Genomic DNA, 22,839 nt, shown 5'->3' with positions numbered 1-22,839 from the left:
CACAGCTAGCAAGTTGAGCACTTACTTTGTTCCATCAGCTCTACCAGATATGGCTGACATCTGGGAGAGCTGATGCTGAGATCCTGCAGCGAGCAGTTTCGTAAAAGGAAAACAACCACTTCAAACCGGTATGGCAATCAGAATCAGAATCAGAATTTATTGTTAGAATTTGGGTCAAATTACATGTATTTAGTATGCAGGAGGAGGTCCCATAGTCAAAGACTGTATCGGGACCTCCTGTACAAAAATAGTTATGATAATTGACATCGCAAAGCAACAGTAGCATATAATAAGGTATTAAACAAGCAACAGGAAATGAACGTTAACAGAGCAAAATACAGAATTCATTACAAATAATAACAAGGTTTAGCTTATCTCACAGTAACATAAAAAATTGCATGTGAAACATATACCAGTAGTTTATTTACAAGAACAAAAACAAAAAAAGGCAAAAAAGCAAGAAAGAACGAAAAAAAAACGGATACAGTAAATTTTCTCATTAGTTTGTCAATAATAAATGCATTTTCAGTTCCCTTTTGAATTGTTGTAAAGATCTTGTAGTTTTCATGATGAGAGGAAGAGTGTTCCATACTGATATGGAAGTGAATTCCACGGTTTGTTTACCGTAGTTAGTGCGGATTTGTGGTAAAAGAAAATTGTTATTTAACGCGAATCTGGTGGTACTATTAGTTGTCAAGTTAGATGGTGAAAATGTGATCGACGGTAGCTCATTATGTAGAAATCTGTAGAAAAATATACCGAGGTTGTATGTAGTGAGCCCGGAAATAGTAAGGATGTTATTCTCGTGTAGTAGGGAAGTGGCATTAGAAAACCATGAACTATATGTAATTATTCTGATGGCTCGGTTCTGAATTGTTTGTAAAGACTTAATATGAGTATTATAGGTGTTTCCCCAACATATGATCCCATAAGTAATGTGAGAGTGAACGAAAGAGTGGTAAAGTGAGAGCAATGTGGTACGTGTGAAGTAAGGGCGTGCTTTAATTAATATGCGTATACCATAAGCTATTTTCTTTTTTATGTGAGCAATATGATTGTGATATTTCAGATTACAGTCAAGTAGAACGCCAAGGAAAGATGAACATGAACTTGGATGAAGGCAGTGGGGACCAAGACTGATAGATGGAATGGACGCTATGTTTCGCTGATGTGAAGAGAATACAACAAATTTAGTCTTAGATGCATTAATAGATAACATGTTAACGTTGCACCACCTCCGAATATTTTCTAAGTCAGCATTTAGTTTGTTAACGAGAGATGAGATATCTTTATGAAAAGTAAATATAGTGGTATCATCAGCGTACAGAATGCATTTTGTCGAAGAAAGACAGTTAGGCAAATCATTAATGTAAACTAAAAACAGGAGTGGCCCCAGGATGGAGCCCTGAGGCACACCGATGTTAGTAGTTCGCTGTCGAGAATAAGCACTGGAAATTGAAACAATTTGAACCCGGTTATATAAGTAGCTTTTTAGTATCGAAAGGGCGGGACCGCAAATGCCTATTGCTTCGAGCTTAGAAAATAGGATATTATGATTAATGCTATCAAATGCTTGCGTTAGATCGATGAAAACAGAGGCGGTGAGAAATCCCTCGTCAATAAATTTTTTTAGTTGGTCCGTAAGATGAATGAGTGCCAGCTCTGTGGAATACCCGGGGCGAAAACCGAACTGACATGGAGAGATGATATTAAATTTAGAGAGATATTTTGTTAGTCGTACTTCAATTAGTTTCTCAATAACTTTCCCAAAGAACGGCAGAATGGAAATAGGTCTGTAATTGTGCAGTAGGGAGTTGTCGCCTTTTTTAAAAACTGGGATAACTTTGCCACGCTTAAGTTCAGAGGGAAATAAACCAGTTCTGAATAACCAGTTCTGAATGCATTTACTGTAGTAAAAGATTAAGTTTTGTTGCCGTTTGAACGAAACAGGTTTCCCATGAGTCGTTTCCTTATGGCTTGCGACTGTTATGTTCTTCCCGTTTGTCTTTGTTTACAGTGCTGTTTTCCAGTCACAAGCCATGTTGAACCAATTAGCCTAGCATCACACGGTTCTGTCTCTTTACCCATTTTTCCACCAACATTTTTTTTTTAATTGTGCACAATACTGAATTTCCTTCATTACTTCAAAGTTTTCGATGTACTAGGCTCTACAGATATGTGTCTGGTAAGCGAAAGCACTTCATTGAATAAAAATTTCGTGAAATCGTGTTTTGTTGAGTCAAGGTCCGACTGTTTGAATACCGTTTCATTATCTGCATTTTACGCATGCTTCGACACTATTGTTAAGTGACACAGATCCAGTAATGTAAAATTATTAGCTTTTCATCTTTGCCTGTGATCTGAATGCATCATGCATGCAAAATATCAAATAAAGCAAAAAGCGTATAAGCACATATTGCCATTACATGCAACTTGTCTGCTTCTTTTTTATACAAACTTCACTAGCTCAGTGATGGTATTCATTTCATGTGGAGATGCCTGCTTATGAAATATTTAATAGGCTTCACTTAAACTAGCAATCACCATTACAGTAAACTTTCAGTTTTATAGCTCAGCTTGGAGAATAATTATTCTGATTATCCTCTGATGCCTTACAATACATCAGAGGATTTTTAGATACATACTATCTGGTGCTTGGATCAGAGCTGAACTTAGAATACAATGGTAAAGTCTTATAGGCCCACCTCAAACGGCCTAATTAAAGCCAACATAGATGACCGCAGGTCTCTACTATTTGGTTGAGTATTCTAAATCAGATCTCAAGACCACAATGTGCAGCACTACCAGAGTCCATATAATGCAAGTGCACAAAGATAAATGTTTCACAACGAAGGAGTTCTGTAATCTGCTCCAGGCAGTAAAGCCTGTTCGACAAATCCTGGTCACGGCACCATATGTTGAAAACCAGGAAGCGGAGCCGAAGTAGAGAACGTCTTCTTTATTTGACGCAAAAACAACTAAAAAATGCAGGCGCGCGCTCGGCTCCACGCTTGTTTCTCACTTCGTCTTCTTCTCTTCTTTGTCAGAGCATAATATTCAACAGCTCCCGGCCGAACAATTTGCGTATGCTTGTTTCTTTTCAAGACGGAGCTTTTCCAGCAGATTCTAGGTGGTACCGCATCTGTGCCGGCCTCCGCAACGTGTGGCCACTAGAAGTGCGCACTTTGCATGAGCGAAATTTGCCATCGGCAAAGCCGTCGGCACCATGAGCACTTTGCTATGCTCGTGGTGGAACCATTGCTGGCATGTGTCTTCCTGATGGGCGTAGGTGCCGCAGTGGAAGCCGTCGCAGCCACCATTGCTGACGTGCTGCTGGTGCATGCGTCGGGTGTTATGTGACTGGCTTGCCCTGGCCCCGGCCCAGACAGCATTCCTAGCCTTCCAAGGGTTAAAGGTGGTGGCTGCTGGGGTGAAGGTAATTCCTTTTCAAGGCCTGCCGAACTGTTGCGGGTGGCCATGGCTTGAGACTGTCGTGGAAGTGGCATTCGCTCCACCTGGACAACGGGGGCCAGCGTGTGGTTGTTGCGTTTTAGCCTTGTCACCCCACTCCTGTGCCTCCCTGACAGTGAGGACCCAGATGGAGCCTTTGCTGTTGACGACGGGCGCCCGGCAGACCCACTCGAGTGTCGCAGGGCGGAAGACGATAACATTGAATACGACGATGAGGACGACGATGACAAGAAGCTGTGCCCCGATGACTTCCCTACACCCGCCGGGTGTAGCACGCACGTGTCAGCAGTGTGGTCACCCCTACCAAAAGTGTCGATGCTCCCATGCCGCTGCTCCAAGTGCTTTCGCAGAGCCTGTGGTTTTGTGACTTGGTTACATATGTCACACACAACTAAATAGAAATCATCCCACGCTTGACAAAATCCGAAAAGTCCCATATCCTCTTTTCTTAATTTCATGGCATCGCTTTCTCTTTTCTTTGTCTCTGGCTCTGTATCGGCTTCTTCGTTTTCTGGACTCCTGAAGCAGATAGGTTCGGCCCAAGAATTCCATGATTGTCCTTGAGTAGCCGACGCACTATTGGTGGCCGCCAGTCTGTGAAGATCTTTCAATAGTTTGGCAGTAGAAAAGTACTTGTCTTCTACTACTTGGAAGCGGTGTCGCAGAGTTGCAGCAAGGAGAAAGGGACTGCTGCAGGCACCAAAAGGAACCCTTGTGAGGCGCAGTTCTTCAATATTGGAAGATCCTTCTTCAAACCAGAAGTAACGAAACTCGTCTCGGTCTTGTTCAGCTAGCGATATTTGAAGAAACGCTTTTTCGATATCAGCGGAAATTATAATCTTGAAGCTGGGAAACTTCAGCCGTAAGTCGATGATGTTGGGTTTCAAATTCGGTCTTGTCCACAAGACGTCGTTGAGTGAAGGTGACTCCGGAGCATGTGAAGAGGCGTCGGATACCACCCGTACTTCAGTCGTAGTTCTGTCGCGTGGCACTACTGCTCGGTGTGGCATATAGTACGTGATGTGTTCACTCGTACTGTCCATTGGGACCTTCTCAGCGTAGTCTTTGTTATAGTAGCTCCTAATGGCAGTGTCATATTCCTTCTGAAACTCTGGTTCTCGATGTAGTGTTCTCTGCAAGGTCTTCAGCCTCCTTAACGTGATATCCCGGTTATTTTTAGGCTGGGAACAATTGCTGCGCCACGGCAGCTCAACTTTATCGCGACCATTGTTTCTAATAGTTGTTTCCACGAAGTTCTTCGGGACGTGTTCTTCATCTTTCGAAAGTCTGTCTTCGTTAGTCAGTCCCAGATGTTCTGTTACCCAGGAAGACCTCAGTTGCTGGGAAACATTGGCTTCCGTTAGGCATATATTGAAGTTCCTTATGGTTTCCCGCTTGTAGAACTTAGGTGGATTTCTCGTATCTCCGTGAAGTGTCCATCCCACGATAGTTTCCATGGCTGTCAAGGAGTCGTCCAGTCGATGAATTCTGCCGCTGACAAGCTGCCAGTAATAGTCTGCACCTATAAGGACGCTTATTCCAGGCTCAGGTGGGACCTGAACTGCGTTGACGTCAGCCAAACGTAGGTTTTTGCTTTTCAACTTTGCAAGTACATTTGTCTCTGTTAATGCTGACAAGTCGTTGCATATTTCTGGAACTTCTATAGCCTCTACTTCAAGTGAGTTTGAGTCGTACTGGCTATGCAGCGTGACTCGTACTCTCCTATAATATTTCCGCGGTGCTGAAACGTTTCCAAATCCCGAGATTGTGAGCTGCTCTTCGGCTAACACAGTGGCTTTCAGCTTCCTAGATAATTCTTCCGTGATGAAGCTGCGTTGACTGCCACCATCAATCAACATTCTCACAAAGCATTTGCTTCCCGTGCCCAGAGCCCAAACTTGAGCGGTCTGCAGAAGAACTGTGCACTTTGGCGAATCTGTTGACGAGCTGGAAACAGTTGTCTGCGTTTCCGTATTCTTCTGCTTCCATTTGGGGTCGCACATTGTGGTGATATGTCGCCCCTTGCATTTCGCACAGCTTAGTCTCTTCCAGTTTCGGCATTCCTTAGCTTTGTGAAATTGTCTAGCGCAGCGGAAACAGCATCCTAATTTCCGTAGTTTCTGCTTTTTCTCGTCTAATGTTAGTTCCGTTGGGCAGACATCCACCGAGTGATCTTTGTCTCCGCATAACATACAACTCTCTGGAGTCAATTTCACAGTTAGCATAGATGCAGAACCTTGGAAATGCTCATTAGATTGTCGTTTTGCTCTTGATGCTTGTTCTCTCTTGTCAGAAGTCATCAGTATAGTCTGTTCCCGGCTTCTTACTTCAAGACTCAAGAAGTCTAGAAGACCAGACATTTCATTTAGCCTGTCACTAGTAACGCCTGTGTTTGTCGACGACAAGATGCGCTGATTATAACGGAGTACCATTTCTTGCGGAAGATTTTGTATTATAGCAGTTTTCAGAAGCACTCCATATTCTTTTTCTTCGACGCCAAGGTTATGCAGGGATCTCACGCGAGTCTGCACTTCTTCATGCAACCTTTGAAGCCCTTCGAGATCTTCACAAGAACGAACTTTACGTAGGTTTAGAAGGCGACGCATGTGGTCGTTAACAATCAGTGACTTTTGACCGAATCTTTCTTTGAGAAGTTCTATAGCTGTGCTATAGCTCTCGTTAGTTGTCGACAGGCCGCTGATGACACCTTCCGCTTTACCCATCAAGTAGCTCCGAAGATATTTCAATTTGTCTACGTCTGTAATATATCGGTTCTGGTGAATTGTAGACTCAAATTGATCCCAAAATTCTGGCCATTTAATGGGGTCACCATGAAACTTTGGCACATCCAGCTTCGGTAGCTTGACGTGTGCGCGTGCTTGACGAAAGTCATCGTGAGATTCGTGCGTAGTCGTTGTTTGCTGATCGGATAAAATGCGTTCAGCACGGGATTTCGTGAGGACGATAGATTCTTGATACTGTCCGACGTTTTGAAGCTCATCCTCAAGGTTATCATCGGTAACCTGTTCTTCTACTTGGTTATCAAGGTCCGTAAGCATAGCTTCCTTTATCTTCAATAGGTTAAGATGGTCGGTCAGCTCACCATATGGCGTTGGTTCTGTCTGCATAAGAGTTGTCATGTCGTTGATGATCCTGGTGACCGCCGCTCGAACGGTAGCACGCTTCCGTCGTATTCTTTCCATGTCGTCACGTCGGGAATGGTAGGCCTCGTGATGACGTGGATCGTTCTTCGCTTCTGTCGCAGCGTGGTCGCGTTGATCGCGTCGGTAGGTCATCCTCTTCAGGTAGCTCGCTTCATCGTTAGGGGTCTTCAACTGTAGGTCTGATATCCTGGTCACGGCACCATATGTTGAAAACCAGGAAGCGGAGCCGAAGTAGAGAACGTCTTTTTTATTTGACGCTTGCAAAAACAACTAAAAAATGCAGGCGCGCGCTCGGCTCCACGCTTGTTTCTCACTTCGTCTTCTTCTCTTCTTTGTCGGAGCATAATATTCAACACATACATAGCAAAGGCAAGGATATTTTCTTTTAATTATCCCAACAATTACTATCATGGTGGTACTACATGCTGGCAATGAAATAGTGGCCGTAGTGCTGTATATATATATACATACATACGTATATATACATACATACATATATATACACATGCATACATACATATTATATATACATATACATACATACATACATACATACATACATATATATATATTTTTTTGTAAGAAAACACTTCAAGAGAAAGCTGTTCGAATGAAAGCAATTTAGCCTGCTACCAATATGCCCTAACAAGCATTCAGGCATCGCCACCTTATGTCAGAGTAACTGTTGTAACTCAAGCAGGGAATATTTACATATGCGTACTATAAGTTAACTAGCACTGCACCATGCCATCTGCTACTAAGAGCATGCACGATGCTGGCACTTCCAAACAAGCGAGTGCAATAGAACTGAGAACTTGTGCTGAAATGGCACTGCAAGAAGTGAAATTGAAGAACAAAGTGCAAGTGGTGCACAGTGCCCTGCCAAATCAGAAACAAAAGTGCTGCACTCCCTGAACTAATGCAGAAAGTGCAGTCAAATAAGAGAACAGTATGTACAACGCGCGCGTGTGCGCGCGCACGCACGCACGTGCGCGCACACACACACACACACACAAGCTGCCGGCCTGCAGATTGAGCAAAATCCACCAACATATATCTTCCATGAAACCAATCAAATTTGATTTAGGTTAGTTTTAAGCGACAACATGTACTCACATGAAGTTGCACTAGTGCCAATGAAGTGGGCACTGAGAGCAACAAAAGCTTCACAAAACTCTCTGGTCTCCTCATCTTCCACCAAAAGCACACTTTCACTGAAATAAGAAAATAACATCAGCAAAGTGTCCTGGAACATATGCAACAATTTCATACAAAGTGGACATCAATCAGAAGCTTGTTAATGGCCCAACTTCCCATCTTCAAAAGCACCATTTAGGTCAGAGATAAGCAAACACGCGGGACATAAGCTGTATCATGTTCTCTTTGCTCGTCCGTCGTAAGTGGTGCTGTTCAAGATGAATTGTTGCCAACTTGCCCAATAAGTAATACTCATAAGTTTGGCACAACTTTGACATTTTAATTGAGGCTGATATTTTCTATATGCCTGAAACAGACATTGCCAGCGGAGACTAAAGAACCCCTTTAGTCCCTTTGCTTTACCAGATGGTTCAACGAACCAACACGAATCGAACCCACCACCTTGAGCTCAGCAGCGCAATGCCATTGGTGATTGATCAACGTATGGCTAGAACTATTAGTGTAAAATATGTCACCAATGGCAACATTTGGCTAATGTTACCAGATTAAAGCATGTCAGATTGATAGAGAATGATACGGTTTTGCATGCCCAGACTACACCTAGGCTGCTAAACAATGCGATAAAAGTGCAAAATGAGCACAGCGTGAAAGACAGGGACACAGAAAGTCACACGGCACTTTCCATCTTCCTTCATGTGTCCCGATCTTCCATGCTGTGCACGTTCTGCCATGGATTACGAACTTGCCCAAGCTTCCATTCTTGTCGAGGTTTTCCAGGTTTATTTAGTTTTTTAACAAGCACAGAAATCCCCCAAAATTTATTCACCAAACCAATTTACATGGGCCACCATGTCACCAGAAATCAAACCTACAATCTTATACTCAGCAAAAGAAGAGCATAGCTGCTGAACCACCAAGGAGGGTCTATATCAGCTAGCAATTCAGCTGCTATTCCTAGCCATTGCTCTACCCATTAAACGTAAGAACATTTTATTTCTACACAGTACAAAATGATAAGGCTGGGTGTATACTATACATCCTTAGCCTACATAGTGAGTTTTGGATCCATAACAAAGATAAATATAAAATGCAATCAGGGGCAAGAATAATCACCACTATAATGGTGGCAGTTAACTTTTCTGGTGACATTTGTACCCACAGACATTATTTTGACGTCAAAAGCCCATTATGCCACATTTTTTAAAGGGCCTTTTGCTAGCCACGTCGAAATTTCGGTTTATACACTGGAAGTCCCCTACTCCTACTTCCCCTACTCCTACTCCCCCTACTCCAGTAAAGCAGGGGGGCCTGATGGATTGATGGGCGCTTTTCTCAAATTGTGTGTGTCGTTCATCCCTCCCTTTCTTAAGATACTGTACTCGAAGTCATTGAACACCGGGGTCCTACCTAATGAATGGAAGATGGCGTGCGTTGTGCCAGTGTATAAATCGGGGCCTCGCGAACTGGTCGGCAATTACAGACCGATATCTCTAACAAGTATTATCTGCAAAGTATTAGAGCACATGTTGTGCAGTAACATAATGACACACATTACCAATCATAACCTCCTGAATCAGAAACAGCATGGTTTCAGGCAAGGGCTTTCCTGTACAACTCAATTAACAGAATTCGTTCATGAAGTTTGTGGTGCACTGGATGCTCGTTCTTGTGTTGACTCGGTGTTTGTAGATTTTAGAAAAGCTTTTGACCTGGTGGATCACAAATTGCTTGTATGTAAACTACGCTGGTTTAATATCAATGAACAAGTAATTGCATGGATTCAGGAATACCTTTCTTTGCGGTTTCAGCATGTAGTGGTAAATGGCGCAGAATCTAGTGCGGCCCGCGTAACGTCTGGCGTCCCCCAGGGCTCGGTATTGGGCCCATTGCTTTTCTTATTGTTTATAAATGACCTTCCCAACACTATTGTTTCTTCCGTAAGATTGTTTGCTGATGATCTGATAATATATAGAGAAATTATAAGCATTGCCGATACTGTTATTTTGCAAAATGATTTAGTTGAACTACAAAACTGGTGCAGAGAGTCACATATGCAAATAAACACACAGAAAACTGTCCACATGCACTTTACTAAAAACTGTATGCCAGAAGCCGTATATTATCTCTCCGGTTCCCCATTGCAGATTGTTCACGAGTACAAGTACTTGGGTGTATTCCTCACGCCGTCCATGTGTTGGCACAGGCATGTTGATTTCATTACAGCAAAGGCATGCAAAGTGTTAGGATTTCTACGGCGCAATACAAAACTCTTTCCCCAGCAGGCTCGCGATCTTCTGTACAAAAGCTATGTTAGACCCATTTTAGAATATGGATGTACCGTATGGGACCCTCCCACGTGTACCGACCGAGATAAACTTGAGAGAGTTCAGAATATAGCAGCACGGTACGTAATCGGCAACTATGACAGAAACCTTAGTATTACTAGCGCAAAACAAACATTAAAATGGGACACCTTAGAAAGGAGAAGGCAGGCATTACACTTGAAACTTTTTCACAATATATTTTATGGCCAAATCGGAATAGACCGTAATAAGTATATTCTTCAGCCACATTATATATCCAGACGAACAGATCACGAGCTCAAGGTTAGGGAACACACTTGTAGAACTAAACTTTTCAAAAGCACCTTTTTCCCCAAAACCATTTTAGAATGGAATCGACTGCCTGCTGCCGTAGTTAGTATACTTAATAATGAACATTTTGCAAATGCTCTTTGAAATTTTCTTCTTTATTTTTCAGTATGCAGTAATTGCAGAGTTTGCTATCATTATATAGTGCTTTATTACTTAATTCTATGATGCCGTTTCCTGCGTGCTGTACATTGATATCCTGATGTACCATTTTTGTCATGTCATTTTTGCGTTTTTTTTCTCTTTTTCTCTTTCATTGTATTGTATAGCAAAATACTGTTTATTCGATGCCATAAGCTGCTTACATTGATGTATGTAACCCCCCCACTGTAATGCCTAAATGGCGCTGTGGGTATGAGAGTAAATAAAAAATAAATAAAAAATCATCCAGGGCACATTCTACAGCAAGAATTTTCAAAAACAGTTAATAGCAGAGACATAAGGTCATGAAATCTTGTAAGTTGATGGTGAAAGGTGGAAAATTACACCCCTAGCAACAGAGGCTCTCTCCCACCAACTTGACCATCACCCTCAAGCAACATCCCTTGCCTGCTTTCTCCTTGACATTTAATGTCTTGACTGCCTCACCTTCCCCCAGTTGCTTACATTTTCTTTCTCTCTCCATTTATTTTTGCAAAGCACATTTCCAGTGGTGGTTAAGCCCACCGTGTTTCATGGTAATATACGAGTTTGTGTTGCTGCTGGCTCTTTATGAGCTTAAGCTGGCACCTATACTCTGGAGGCATGAACTGTGACGTCATCTGTGGTAGCAGGAACACTGGCTCTTCCGAGAAGGGCCGACAGGTTTTCATTAAAATTTTTAGCAACATCAGTGTCATTAACACCGCTAATGTCTTTATAACGAAGTGCTTGGGGCCTCCAAAATCATTCGTTATACTTCCCTTTTATGTATAGGACACGCATTGCACAGCTTTACCTCTCTCACACACACAGCCACAGCTACGTAGTGAAGAGGGCGAGCACTATTTCGCAAGTTGCCTATCACTCAATCGCGCTTTTGGCATTGTAGATATGCTATATTATTCTAGATTTAAAAATACAGGAACGAAGCTTTTGCGCTAGAACTTCAATAGCATCATATGGTGCAAGCTTCACTTTCGGTGACCTGCTGTGAGACTTGTTTGAAGAGATGTTTGGAAGTAACTTACAATCATGGTATTGGGGTCCTCACGCAACACACATTGTTATTTGATCACACTCGGAAATTGACGAGGCAGACAGTATGAAGCGTGGCTGCTTCCTATTCAGAAGCCACTAGCCCTTGCTTTGCTTTCACATTCAAGTTTCCTCTTTTAGCTATGTCACTCTTTTAGAGACCACTTCCTGAAACTTTCTGTTCCATGAGAAAGTCAGAAAAGTCAGAAAATTTCGAGCGGGGGGGGAGGGGGTTAACCCACCTCAACCCCCACTGGCTACACTAATGGTGGCAGCTCTAGCACATTGCCCTGCTTAGTACTAATAACTAATGCAAAGGATGTGACTAGTTTCACCGCAAATATATGCTGTGTATATATCTCGTGTGCAGCCCAGCTACTCAACAATCCCACACAATGACAGATTTTTCCTCAACTGCAAAGCTTTCTTTCCGTTATTGATTCGTGCTCCATTCAGGTAGATGACAATTTACCTTTTATGAGACTTCCTCCATCTTGCAGAATTCTGCATAACTAATTTGCTCAAAGTACAGGTTGTAGTTTAACATGGAGCCTGGCAAGAGAGACACAGTGTCCAAACTCTGCACTCCCCTTAAAAAAAAAGACTGCTTTAACAAACAAGCTCACTTTGCCCATTAGAAGTTCCTGCGAGCATATGGCTTAACTCGTTTTTCCAGTCCAGCTGGTTCACTCTTAATTGTCACAAACATGTAAAATCTTTGTATCCGTGCTCATACATAAACTGATAAGGTTATAGCATGGCAAAAGGAGTCATGTGTGATACTTTGAGTGTTTCCAGTAGTTCTCGAAGAAGTAAGGTTTGGGAAGCACTGGCATGCTAAACTGTAGCAGTCCTATCCATGAACCCTTTCATTTCAATGTATCATTGTCCTGTGTATTCTGGTCACACATGTTGCACATATAGCCCAGATGCAACTAAAGCAGTGCTGGAAACAAGAACTCAGTAGAAATCAGACACCAGTAGTCAGATAGTGGTGCGAACCCTCATACATGGCCCCTGTGCCTATGCAGTGAATTACAATTTTGGGCCAAGCAAGGGTGACAAGTACTTGGGTTGGAATTCCTGCAAGGAAAGGCAGTGAAAGCTTTTGCATACCAGTGATGTCACTACTGGCAACATAAGCTTTTAGTGGTGGCACGAATGAATACAAGTTGTCTAGGCCTTCAAGGTTTAAGTGCATTCACAACAGATGCATAAACGAACACACTATGCAGCGCCTTGCTGAACGCGTTGCATCTGCTACAGATGCAATGTGTCAAGCAAAGTGCTGCAAAGCAACCTGCATTTTTTTGTCCAGTAACTAATCTGCGACAAGTGCACTTGGACAGTGGAAGAAGTCTGTGACATTTATGGAAAGGAATAATGACCAAATTTAAAAAAAAATTTCAGTGGTACATCAAGACATAACAATAGCACCTAGTTGACAACAGCCACAAAGAATGAACAATTCAGAATTCTTTAAGTAATGAACTCTCGATTTTACTGTGTGTGGACACTGGATATTGCTAACAGATGAGGTGATAGTGCATTGCATAAACTGACTAACTGGAAACTTCAGTGAAAAATTAAAAATTAAATTATGGGATTTTACGTGCCAAAACCACTTTGATTATGAGGCATGCCGTAGTGGAGGACTCCGGAAATTTCGACAACCTGGGGTTCTTTAACATGCACCTAAATTTAAGCACACAGGTGTTTTCACATTTCGCCCCCATCGAAATGCGGCCGCCGTGGTCGAGATTCGATCCCGCGACCTCGTGCTCAGTAGCCCAACACCATAGCCACTGAGCAACCACGGCGGGTTGGAAACTTCGGTAGTAAAGAAAGTAATCTTGTGTAAACTATGCAATACAACCTTGGCAAACGTCTGCAACACATAACAAGCTTTTGCAATAACTTGCATGTTAATATAAAAAACTTAGTAAAGTTTTTGTATCGGTAAAGAAGTGGTTGGTAGGGGTGCTGCCGACACCATAAGTTGTTAAAGAATAAGACAAGTAAATCGGAAAGATAATCCTTCAGGAGGATGGAAAGAGAAGGCATGCAAGACAGAAGCATGCTGTAGTGCCTGATGGAGAATAATAGGCACTGAGCCACACATTAACAGACAATGTGCTAATACATGGGGCATAGCCAGCATCACTTCTCAAAAAGACCTATCTGTATCTGGAGCTTCAAAGGACTTAATGGAAGCAGAAATAATTTTTGATGAAACGTAGAGCACACTTTATGACTCAAGCACAGGATTGCAAAGTAGTGCGGCACATAAATATATTTAGTGATGATCAATAGCACAGTGCTGCCTTGTATAATTTTCTGCAATCTTCGAAGGAGATTTAAAGGCATAATTCCATATTTAAGAGAACAGCAGGCTTTTAAAAATTTGTCCAAGACATAATTTGTCCAAGACATGATTGATTCGTACATATCATAATCTAACTGCATGTTCTCATCGACTGTCAATTTCTTTTAAGATGTACATATCAGGCCTACTACTATGTACCAGAAGATGCGAATCAGTCAGTCCAAAAGAATTTGCTGCTTTGCATCAAAGACGTCTTACCGTTGCGTCGCAAGATGCAAATCAGCCACACACACACACATGCAAAAAAAATGCATGAAGTGTTTTAATTTACAAAGTTCCTAGTGACCTCAATGGTGGTTGGAAGCAACTGCAAGAGGTGCAACTGCAAAGGTTGCAACTGCAACTGGTTGGAAGCAACCGCAAAGCAAAGGGTGGTTGGAAGCAACTGCAAGAAATTTATGCTCTTGGAAATGTGCCGACAGCAAAGGAGCTATGCATAATGCTTGTGCAGATGGGCATGTACACTTCACATCTAGCAACAGCTGGCAAAGAAAAAATGCTCGTTCACTTTCCCTGGAGTATAAGACGTGCAGCAAGAGCGTTTGTCACACTAACAACACATTGCATTGCATAAATATGGCTTCAGAGTCAATGATCAACCTTTAGGGATTATTAAAGCAAAGGCACAATACATCAGAGCATGACTACAGAGGATTGTTGGCCAACGCTCTCAGAAAAGCAATGAACAATGCAGCTGTTCAGTCAGGCTTACTACACAGCCATTCACCAAACCAAGGTAGCTGAGCACAAGAAGTTGTGAGAACAAAGGTTGCCACATAAAGGTTGAAGCACACCTGTAGAGCGTCTTTCTGATACAAGAAAGCATTTCGACAGTTCAGAACACAGGGGTGCTAAGGAAACTAATGAGACAGCAGAGCAGACACCCAAGAAATCGTGTGGGGCCACTCATAAGCCATGTGCTCACACATTTGACTTGGCTCAATAAGGAAGAAGCATGGTTTTGTGGAAAAAAAAAAGGCTTCAATGCAACTGCCATGCCCACCATGTTGCCACTATGACAAAAGTTCCTGGAGATCAATCTCCTCAAATGTCCATCAACATTGCAAACATATCATGCAGAAGATTATGTCTGAATTCCAACAAGCAGAGGGAATGGGTGTCTCACTTATGTACAGTCGACCAAAAAAGTTTACAGACCACGGGGTCTCAGGAGATGCTAAATATACGAGCAGCCTTTAAAAGTAGCCAGTAAAACCGTACATCACAATGTTGTTCACATATGCCAGTAAAGGCTGTAAATGGTAATACCAGGCTGCGTTTTGAGGCTGCGAAGATATTCAGCTTTTCGTCAGGTCTCTTGGTCCGCAAACTTTTTTGGTCGACTGTACTTGGGAGAACATAACCAGAAAGGCTATTTAAGAGAAAAAGTATTGCTAGCTCTCACACATGTCATTTTCCAGAGATAAAATTGGTTTCTTGGAAACAAGTGACACAGGGAAAGAAACAGAACCTCAATTTTTGCTTAGAAGGCAAGGACACCATAACCATAAGGACAACCATAATGGCAAAAAGGCTCTCACGCATTTTGGTGTCACTGGATCAGTGCAGTCACTCTAACGGAGACTATGCTTTATAAAAGAACGCTTAAAGAAGGTGTGCACAAATTAACTGCAGACAGTTTGACAAACATTGTTAAAAAAAAAATGTGCATTCATAGCAGGATAGAAAGCTTGACCACAATGAATATTTACAATCGCGTTGTAATGCGCTTATATCAAGGTACTTTACCGTTCATTTCAATTTTCACTACAATATGTAACACTTCTTCAAAGCAATTTAAGGCAATTCAGCACCATCAGGTAAAGCCTATAAAACAGCTCTACTTTGTAGGGGGTTCTCCACAGCACTAAGCGGGTCTCTATCTGCAAGGGAGCCTGTGTGTTGCGAACAAAAGTTCCTTTTTTCCTTTTAATTTGATAGCATTCTTGGGGAACTTCGAATCGAACCCACATCACAGGGTTTCCTCAATCACAGCAGGCCGTTGCTTTAGCATTGCGCCTCAAATGCCCATGGGCAGCGAGATAATTCTCAGCATTAGCACGCGCCAGCATGCCATGCATAGTGGGCTTCGCGGGCGCACCACTAGACGGCACAGCGCGTCAAGAGGTAAGCACGAGAGGAGCTCAGCCGCAGTACATTGTTCATACTCACTGGCGCAATCTCAGAGGCCACGCAAAAGGAGGAAGACTTTGTGTGAGCATCGCTAAAGGAGCAGCGTGTCCATAGCGAAGCGAAAGAGAGGAGCCCGGCTACAGTGAACCGCTTATACATGATGCACTTCGGCGGTGGCAATACAATGTGTCCCTACACTGCTTGAATCCTAATCACATTAACAGCAACAGCCATCGTAAGATGGGTTCTGCTGATGGGTTCTCATAATAGCTCATCAGAACTAATCTGGAAAAAAAAAACTGCAACATGATAAAATTATTTTCCTCCCATTATGTCCATCTTCTTTTCTAAACAAGTGTGCAAGGGCACTAAAAAAATATTTTTTATAATAAAGCATGACATGGGAAAATTTATTCAGCAAAAAGATTATGTAGATACCATGCACCGTGGGAATCAATGTTATGCAAAGCATTTTACAGGCAGCTAGCTATACGGCACAGTTTGGGGTTCTGCAAAGTGTTACCAAATGAGCCAATGGTTTTGTGTATGTCAAACAATTGTGCATCTGTGTGTGCCGTGAGCGTGTATCCCGAAATCAGCAAGATGACATTAGCATGACTGCGATGACAGAAGCATTGATTTTTCGTGCTCCAGTGAAGGAATATTACAACCAGCTTTGTAACAACTTGGGTCGATCTGGAAGGTGATGCAGTATAGCAGGGTGTCTCAAAGCACTAGCAGCCACGAAGGGAAAATGGGAGAAACAAGGCATGCTCTTTCTTCTATAAGCAACTTGTTGATAAGCGACATGACACACATGGAAGAAAATGATAAGATTATCCCTCATGTGTTTCATTCCAGTCTGTGGCTGCATGGAAATTGGCATGTGTGCCCGTGCTCTTGCTTGTGCTATGGAATGTGCCATACATGCGAAACGTCTGAAAGGGCTAGCTTAAACTAGTATGAGAGAAGTATGCATGCGATCATGGCCTCATAGTTAGATCTTCAGGCTGTTGTGATGGGGGGGCCAAGGTTCATTCCCACCAACAGACAGTTCAAATTCTTTTTTACTAAAGATGCACAAAGCTATGTGAGACAGGAACCTACCACAATGTGTCTGAAATGAGCCAAAAATATGTTTTGCATTCAGAGCACCATGAATTGGTTATTTAAAGTTGCACTGAAAAAGCGAATAGTAAGGCATAAGGACACTCTATATGCCTTGAATTGCCTATCACTACAATTTTCTTCCTATGAAATATTGGAAGTCAAAACTAGCAAATATTCCTTTTCAACAGAAACCAAGAACCATATTTTCTAGCATTCCATTATCTTTTCCATTCTTTTCACCCTTCTCCATTGGCTCAGACGCAACTCATATGCAGCAGCACTGCCATTATTGCTGGGATCAGCCACTCGGCCTGCCGCATGATAAGAAAAGGATGAAAAATGAAATGGACTGCTACAAAATACGGGCCCAGATATTACATGCTACTTCGCTATGTCTTGCTTGAGAAGGAACTTAAGGTATGTCATTGGTCATAACACAGGTGCCCAGACTGCTTTCTTGACAACAATGATTAAGGTAGGACCTGAGAGATGTGAAATATTAAGTAAACACTGCTTAAAGTTGTTCAGACTAACTCTCCTGGTAAGATGAAACTAAACTTTCATTGAAACAGCTCCGTTTGGCAACTTCTGCCCTACAAATACCAGTTCTACAAACATTATCCGCAACGGTTACCAAGGTTGAACGAAAAGAAAGGAAACCAAGGGCCTGATTTTTATTCGCCATATCATAAGCCAACAAACAAAGACATTGAGGGTCGTTTTTGCACGTTTAAGTCCTAATCTTCACCTTCAGACTGAACACACCTTAGCCTCGCAATCAATTTGGACCATACAGGGTTAGTGTTCACATAAATCCAATTACACGAGTGTTTTTACACGATGCCTGTTGCACGTTCGCCACAGGCATTGTTTATATCAAGGCAAGCATGGGCTTCAAGTTAAGATGCATTTCTATATACTGGGGTAGGACTTATTTTGCTATTTTTTTATTTTTCTGCAAGAAAAACTTATGGTAGTGGTAATTCCATGTACATTAATATTCTCTGGTATATGGAACATCATGGCATGTGGTCTCCAGATTCAAGAAAATGAATGTCTAAGGTGTCTGAAATAGTGGTCCTTATAGAGAATGCTTCACTGTGTAGCTGCTAGAAACTTCAGATTTATTAAAGGGACCCTGAAACGCTTTTGACTATTTTCTACAAACGTACTGAGTCGTTAGAGTAGGTCCTTCTGATCATTTATTGACACATCTAAGTGCTCTGCGTAAAGCGTGTCATTTATTATAAGGTTTTAAAAATGCACATCGCTGCCGATCGCAGCGCACTGCTCGGCGGAATTTTAAGCCGCCCCTACCCATATGACCGAAATCACCCATATGACGTCAGTGGGGCGAGCTACCCGATTGGCTGACCAGGGCGCGTGATCGATAATTTTTCCAACTTTATGGTAAACAAATGATCTTCGTAATAGTTGGAATGTTAGTTAATTTGTTTTTATAAAGAGAAAGTAGCAGAAAGAGAATGCACAAGAACAATTTTTCAGTACACTTAAGCACTTCCGGCACAAAGCAAGTGTCGTCTGCTTGTGTTACAACGTACTCCATTTTGACGAGAGCTCCGCGGTCAGCGTTGGTCTCAGTCTTTTTGCGAGCACTATGATTCGACTTTGTTGCCCTGTGGACTGCAAATGTAGCGACTGGCAATATGTCAAGCTGCGACATCGTGTCCCTCTGCAGGGCAGCATACGAGCGAACTGGCTGCTGCGCATCGGACTGCCGCTATCCGATCGGCGCCAGGATTTGCACGTTTGCGGCCGTCACTTTACACCGGAAGATTACTAACGCACTAGCGTTTCGCGAGTCCCGTATTAGGGCAAACGTAAGCGCAAGGGGACAGGGTCTGGCCGCTTGACTGTGCCGTAACGGGATGAGCCGAGATGAGCAGAAGGGCAAAGGTGAATGGTCTGCACGGTGCAGCCACCTGGTGGCATAGAGCTCAACCATACACAGTAGCAGCAACGAAGCGTATTCTTTTTCGCTGCTGGTGCGTATTTTTCGCAGGAGTGTAATCATCAACACGTTGTTTTTATAACTGTTTAAAATGTTTTACACCTGGTTAGAGCAATATTAGCGCTTTGTTTGGCTGGTTAAGCGTTGCGCCAACAAGTGTCTGGACCGTGCAGACCGATCAGGCCGCTCACGTACGTCTGCACCAAAGTTCCTTCATCAGCTTGAGTTTAGGCCTCCAGTCATTTGCCGATATGACCAGCTTGCCTGTGGCTAACGGAATACCAGACACGTTCGGCGCTATGACAGAATGCTCGCAAGCACGCTGCTTCGACAGCTCTCGCTTGGGGTCGACAGCCAAGCGGCTAGCGGAGAGGTTTCGCGCGGGCAGGGGCGGGCTTCAAAACAACCAGAAGTGGACGATGTGACGTCGCATCGTGACACAGGACCAGTGGAGGCGGAGCTCAGCCCCGATCGCTCGGCGAACGAGTTGAGGAGGAAAAGCATGGCTGGGCAGGAGGGTAACTTATAATCGCTTGTAGCTCCATTAATACGTAACGCTTCACTTAAATTGTGGTGCGAATGTTCTACTTAAGCTGTTACCTACGCGTCTACAAAATTTGTCCGAACCGTTTGAGGGGCCCTTTAAGCTACATTGCATTCATATCCCTTGTAAATGTTCCAGAATGTATTGCGAAATGGTTAATGCAACCTGCACCTGGCTATGTAAGGTCAGCCACCATGTACAGCTAGCCTCCAGTTGGTAGCATACAAGAGTCACTGCCAAGTCACATGCATGGAGAGATAAATGGAGCAGGGCACAATGCTACAAAGTAAGCAATATTTTTGTCATATAGGCACTAATGACCATGCTTCAGAGTAAATACAGGCTGCCAGGAAGCCAATGTCAAGGACACTTCATTATCATTCTGTTAGTCAAATTAAAATTTTGCAATTGCCAGTAGCCTTCTCAAAGATTACTGAAGGCTGCCACTGGCACCTAATATGAATATGAGAATTAACAAGAAATTTAAAGGGCCCCTGAAACGGTTCGAACAAATTTTGTAGACGCGTAGGGTACAGCTTAAGTAGAACATTCGCACCGTAATTTAAGTGAAGCGTTACATATTAATGGAGCTACAAGCGATTACAAGTTACCCTCCTCCCTAGCCATGCTTGTCCTCATCAACTCATTCGCCGAGCAATCGGGGCTAAGCTCTGCTTTCACTGGTTTGCATCACGATGCGACGTCACATCATCCACTTCCAGTTGTTTTGGAGCCAGCCCCCGCCCACGCGAAACCTCTCCACTAGCCGCTTGGCTGCCGACCCCAAGCGAGAGCTGTCGAAGCAGCGTGCTTGCGAGCATTCTGTCATAGCGCCGAACGTGTCTGGTATTCCAGTAATCACACACTAGCTGAAGTTTTGATGGAACAGTGGAGGCATAAACTCAAGCTGATGAAGGAACTTTAGCGTAGACGTACGTGAGCTGCCTGATTGGTCTCCACGGTCGAGCCACCCGATGGCGCAGAGCTTAACCAGCCAAAGAAAGAGCTAGTATTGCTCTAACCAAGTGTAAAGCATTTTAAACATATATGAAAACAAAGTGTTAACGATTAGACTCCTGCGAAAAATTTACACCAGACGCAAAGAAGAATACGTTTTGTTACTGCTACTGTGTGTGGTTGAGCTCTATGCCACCAGGTGGCTGCACCGTGCAGACCATTCACATTTGCGCTTCTGTTCATCCCCTGAAACGACACGCAAGGGGACACAGCCTTGCGCTTGCGTTTACCCTAATACCGTACAAGCGAAATGCTATTGCGTTAGTAATCTTCCGGTGTAAAGTGACGGCTGCAATCGCACAAATCCTGGCGCCGATCGGATAGCAGCAGTCCGATGCGCTGCAGCCAGTCCACTCGTCTACTGGCTTGCAGATGGGCACAATTGCCAGTCACTAAGTTTGCAGTCCACAACGCAACAAAGTCGAATCATAGGGCTCGCGAAAAGACAGACCGGCACTGACGGCGGAGCTCTCATCACAGACGGAGAACGTTGTAACATAAGCAGACGACACTTGCTGTGTGCCGGAAGTGCTTAAATGTACTGAAAAATTGTTCTTGTGCGTTCTCTTTATGTTACTTTCTTTTTATAAAAACAAATTAACTAACATTCCAACTATTACAAACATCATTTGTTTACCACAAAGTTGGAAAAATTATCGATCACACGCCCTGGTCAGCCAATCTGATAGCTCGCCCCACTGACGTCACATGGATGATTTCCGTCATATGGGTAGGGGCGGCCTAAAATTCTGCTGAGCAGTGTGCTGCGATCGGCAGCGATGCGCATTTTTAAAACCTTATAATAAATTACACGCTTTACGCGGAGCAATCAGATGTGTCAATTGATGATCAGATGGACCTACTCTAACCTACTCTTCCACTCAGTACATTTGTAGAAAATCGTCAAAATCGTTTCAGGGTCCCTTTAAGCTTACATTAGTGTCAGACAACTCACTCTCGTAATACCCATAATTTGCACCAAAAGTTGGGTGGGCAATGCATGCCTGTGTTGTAAGGGAGAAAAAACAAAAAAACCTTCAACGTAGTGTAGGCATAAAGAATTGCCCAGATGCTTCAGAATGGTGCACCAGAAATCATTTGTCAAGCCCCCAAAGCTATCCTAATATAAGTAAAAAGTATCACAGGTGGCTTCACAACTGTTTTCAAGCACTGCGATTGCAACAGCATCACTTCCAGAAGTAGAAACTTCAGCTTGTGTATGTACATAGACAACTAAGCATAGTGAAAAAATTCTGTATGAGTCATCAAGGGTACTTCAATCAATATGCAGAAATTAGGAATACAGCAGGGATGGACAATTTCATTGTGTATAAAAGACATGTTTTTTGCCGCAATTGAACACGCACAAAAGAAAGACAAAAACAACACAGGTGGCCGCCAGTGTTGTCTTTACGTGTCTTCCGTTTGTGCATGTTCAATTGCGGCAAAAAACATGTCATTTAGCAAGCACCAACTAGCCCAACAAGCAGTTCTGTTGCTTCATTGTGTATGTTGGGAAATTGATATTTTGAGGGAAAAAATGGGGAGAGAGAATACGACAGGACACCAATTTGAGTAAACCATAGAATCATACATAAAGGATTTGCTTACTTTATGCATAAACTTGTAAGCCAACATTTGTAGTCTCATCATCATCATCTTCTTCAACCTATTTTATGTCCACTGCAGGATGAAGGCCTCTCCCTACGATCTCCAATTACCCCAGTCTTGGGCCAACCGATTCAACTAGTGCTCGTGAATTTTCTAATTACATCGCTCCACCTAGTCTTCTGCCGTCCTCAACTGCGTTTCCCTTCTCTTGGTACCCATCCTGTAACCCTAACGGTCGAATGGTTATATAACCTGCGCATTACATGACCTGCCCAGCTCCATTTCTTCTCTTCATGTCAAATTGAATTAGGGCCATACCCGTTTGCTCTCTGATCCAAACCGCTCTCTTTCTGTCTCGGAATGTTATGCCTAGCATTCTTTGTTCCTTCGCTCTTTGTGCAGTCCTTAATTTCGTCTCAAGCTTCTTTGTCAATCTCCAAGACTCT

General features: G+C 43.0%; 1 protein-coding gene across 6 annotated transcripts in view; it reads right to left on the bottom strand.

Annotated features, from left to right (window-relative positions):
- Nucleotides 1-22,839, bottom strand: part of poe (E3 ubiquitin-protein ligase-like protein poe) — a 549,262-nt gene that overhangs the window by 521,907 nt on the left and 4,516 nt on the right. For all 6 annotated transcript variants that reach the window (XM_065455076.2, XM_065455078.2, XM_065455079.2 and 3 more), the window contains exon 2: nt 7,752-7,849. In XM_065455076.2, coding sequence (XP_065311148.1) covers nt 7,752-7,849 — 98 coding nt within the window. The remainder of the gene's footprint in view (nt 1-7,751; nt 7,850-22,839) is intronic.

This window comes from Dermacentor albipictus, chromosome 1 (genome assembly GCF_038994185.2).
Source record: "Dermacentor albipictus isolate Rhodes 1998 colony chromosome 1, USDA_Dalb.pri_finalv2, whole genome shotgun sequence".
NCBI classification, from domain to species: Eukaryota; Metazoa; Arthropoda; class Arachnida; order Ixodida; family Ixodidae; genus Dermacentor; species Dermacentor albipictus.
The sequence above is the reverse complement of the archived record's forward strand: the minus strand, read 5'-3'. Positions and strand labels throughout refer to the sequence as shown.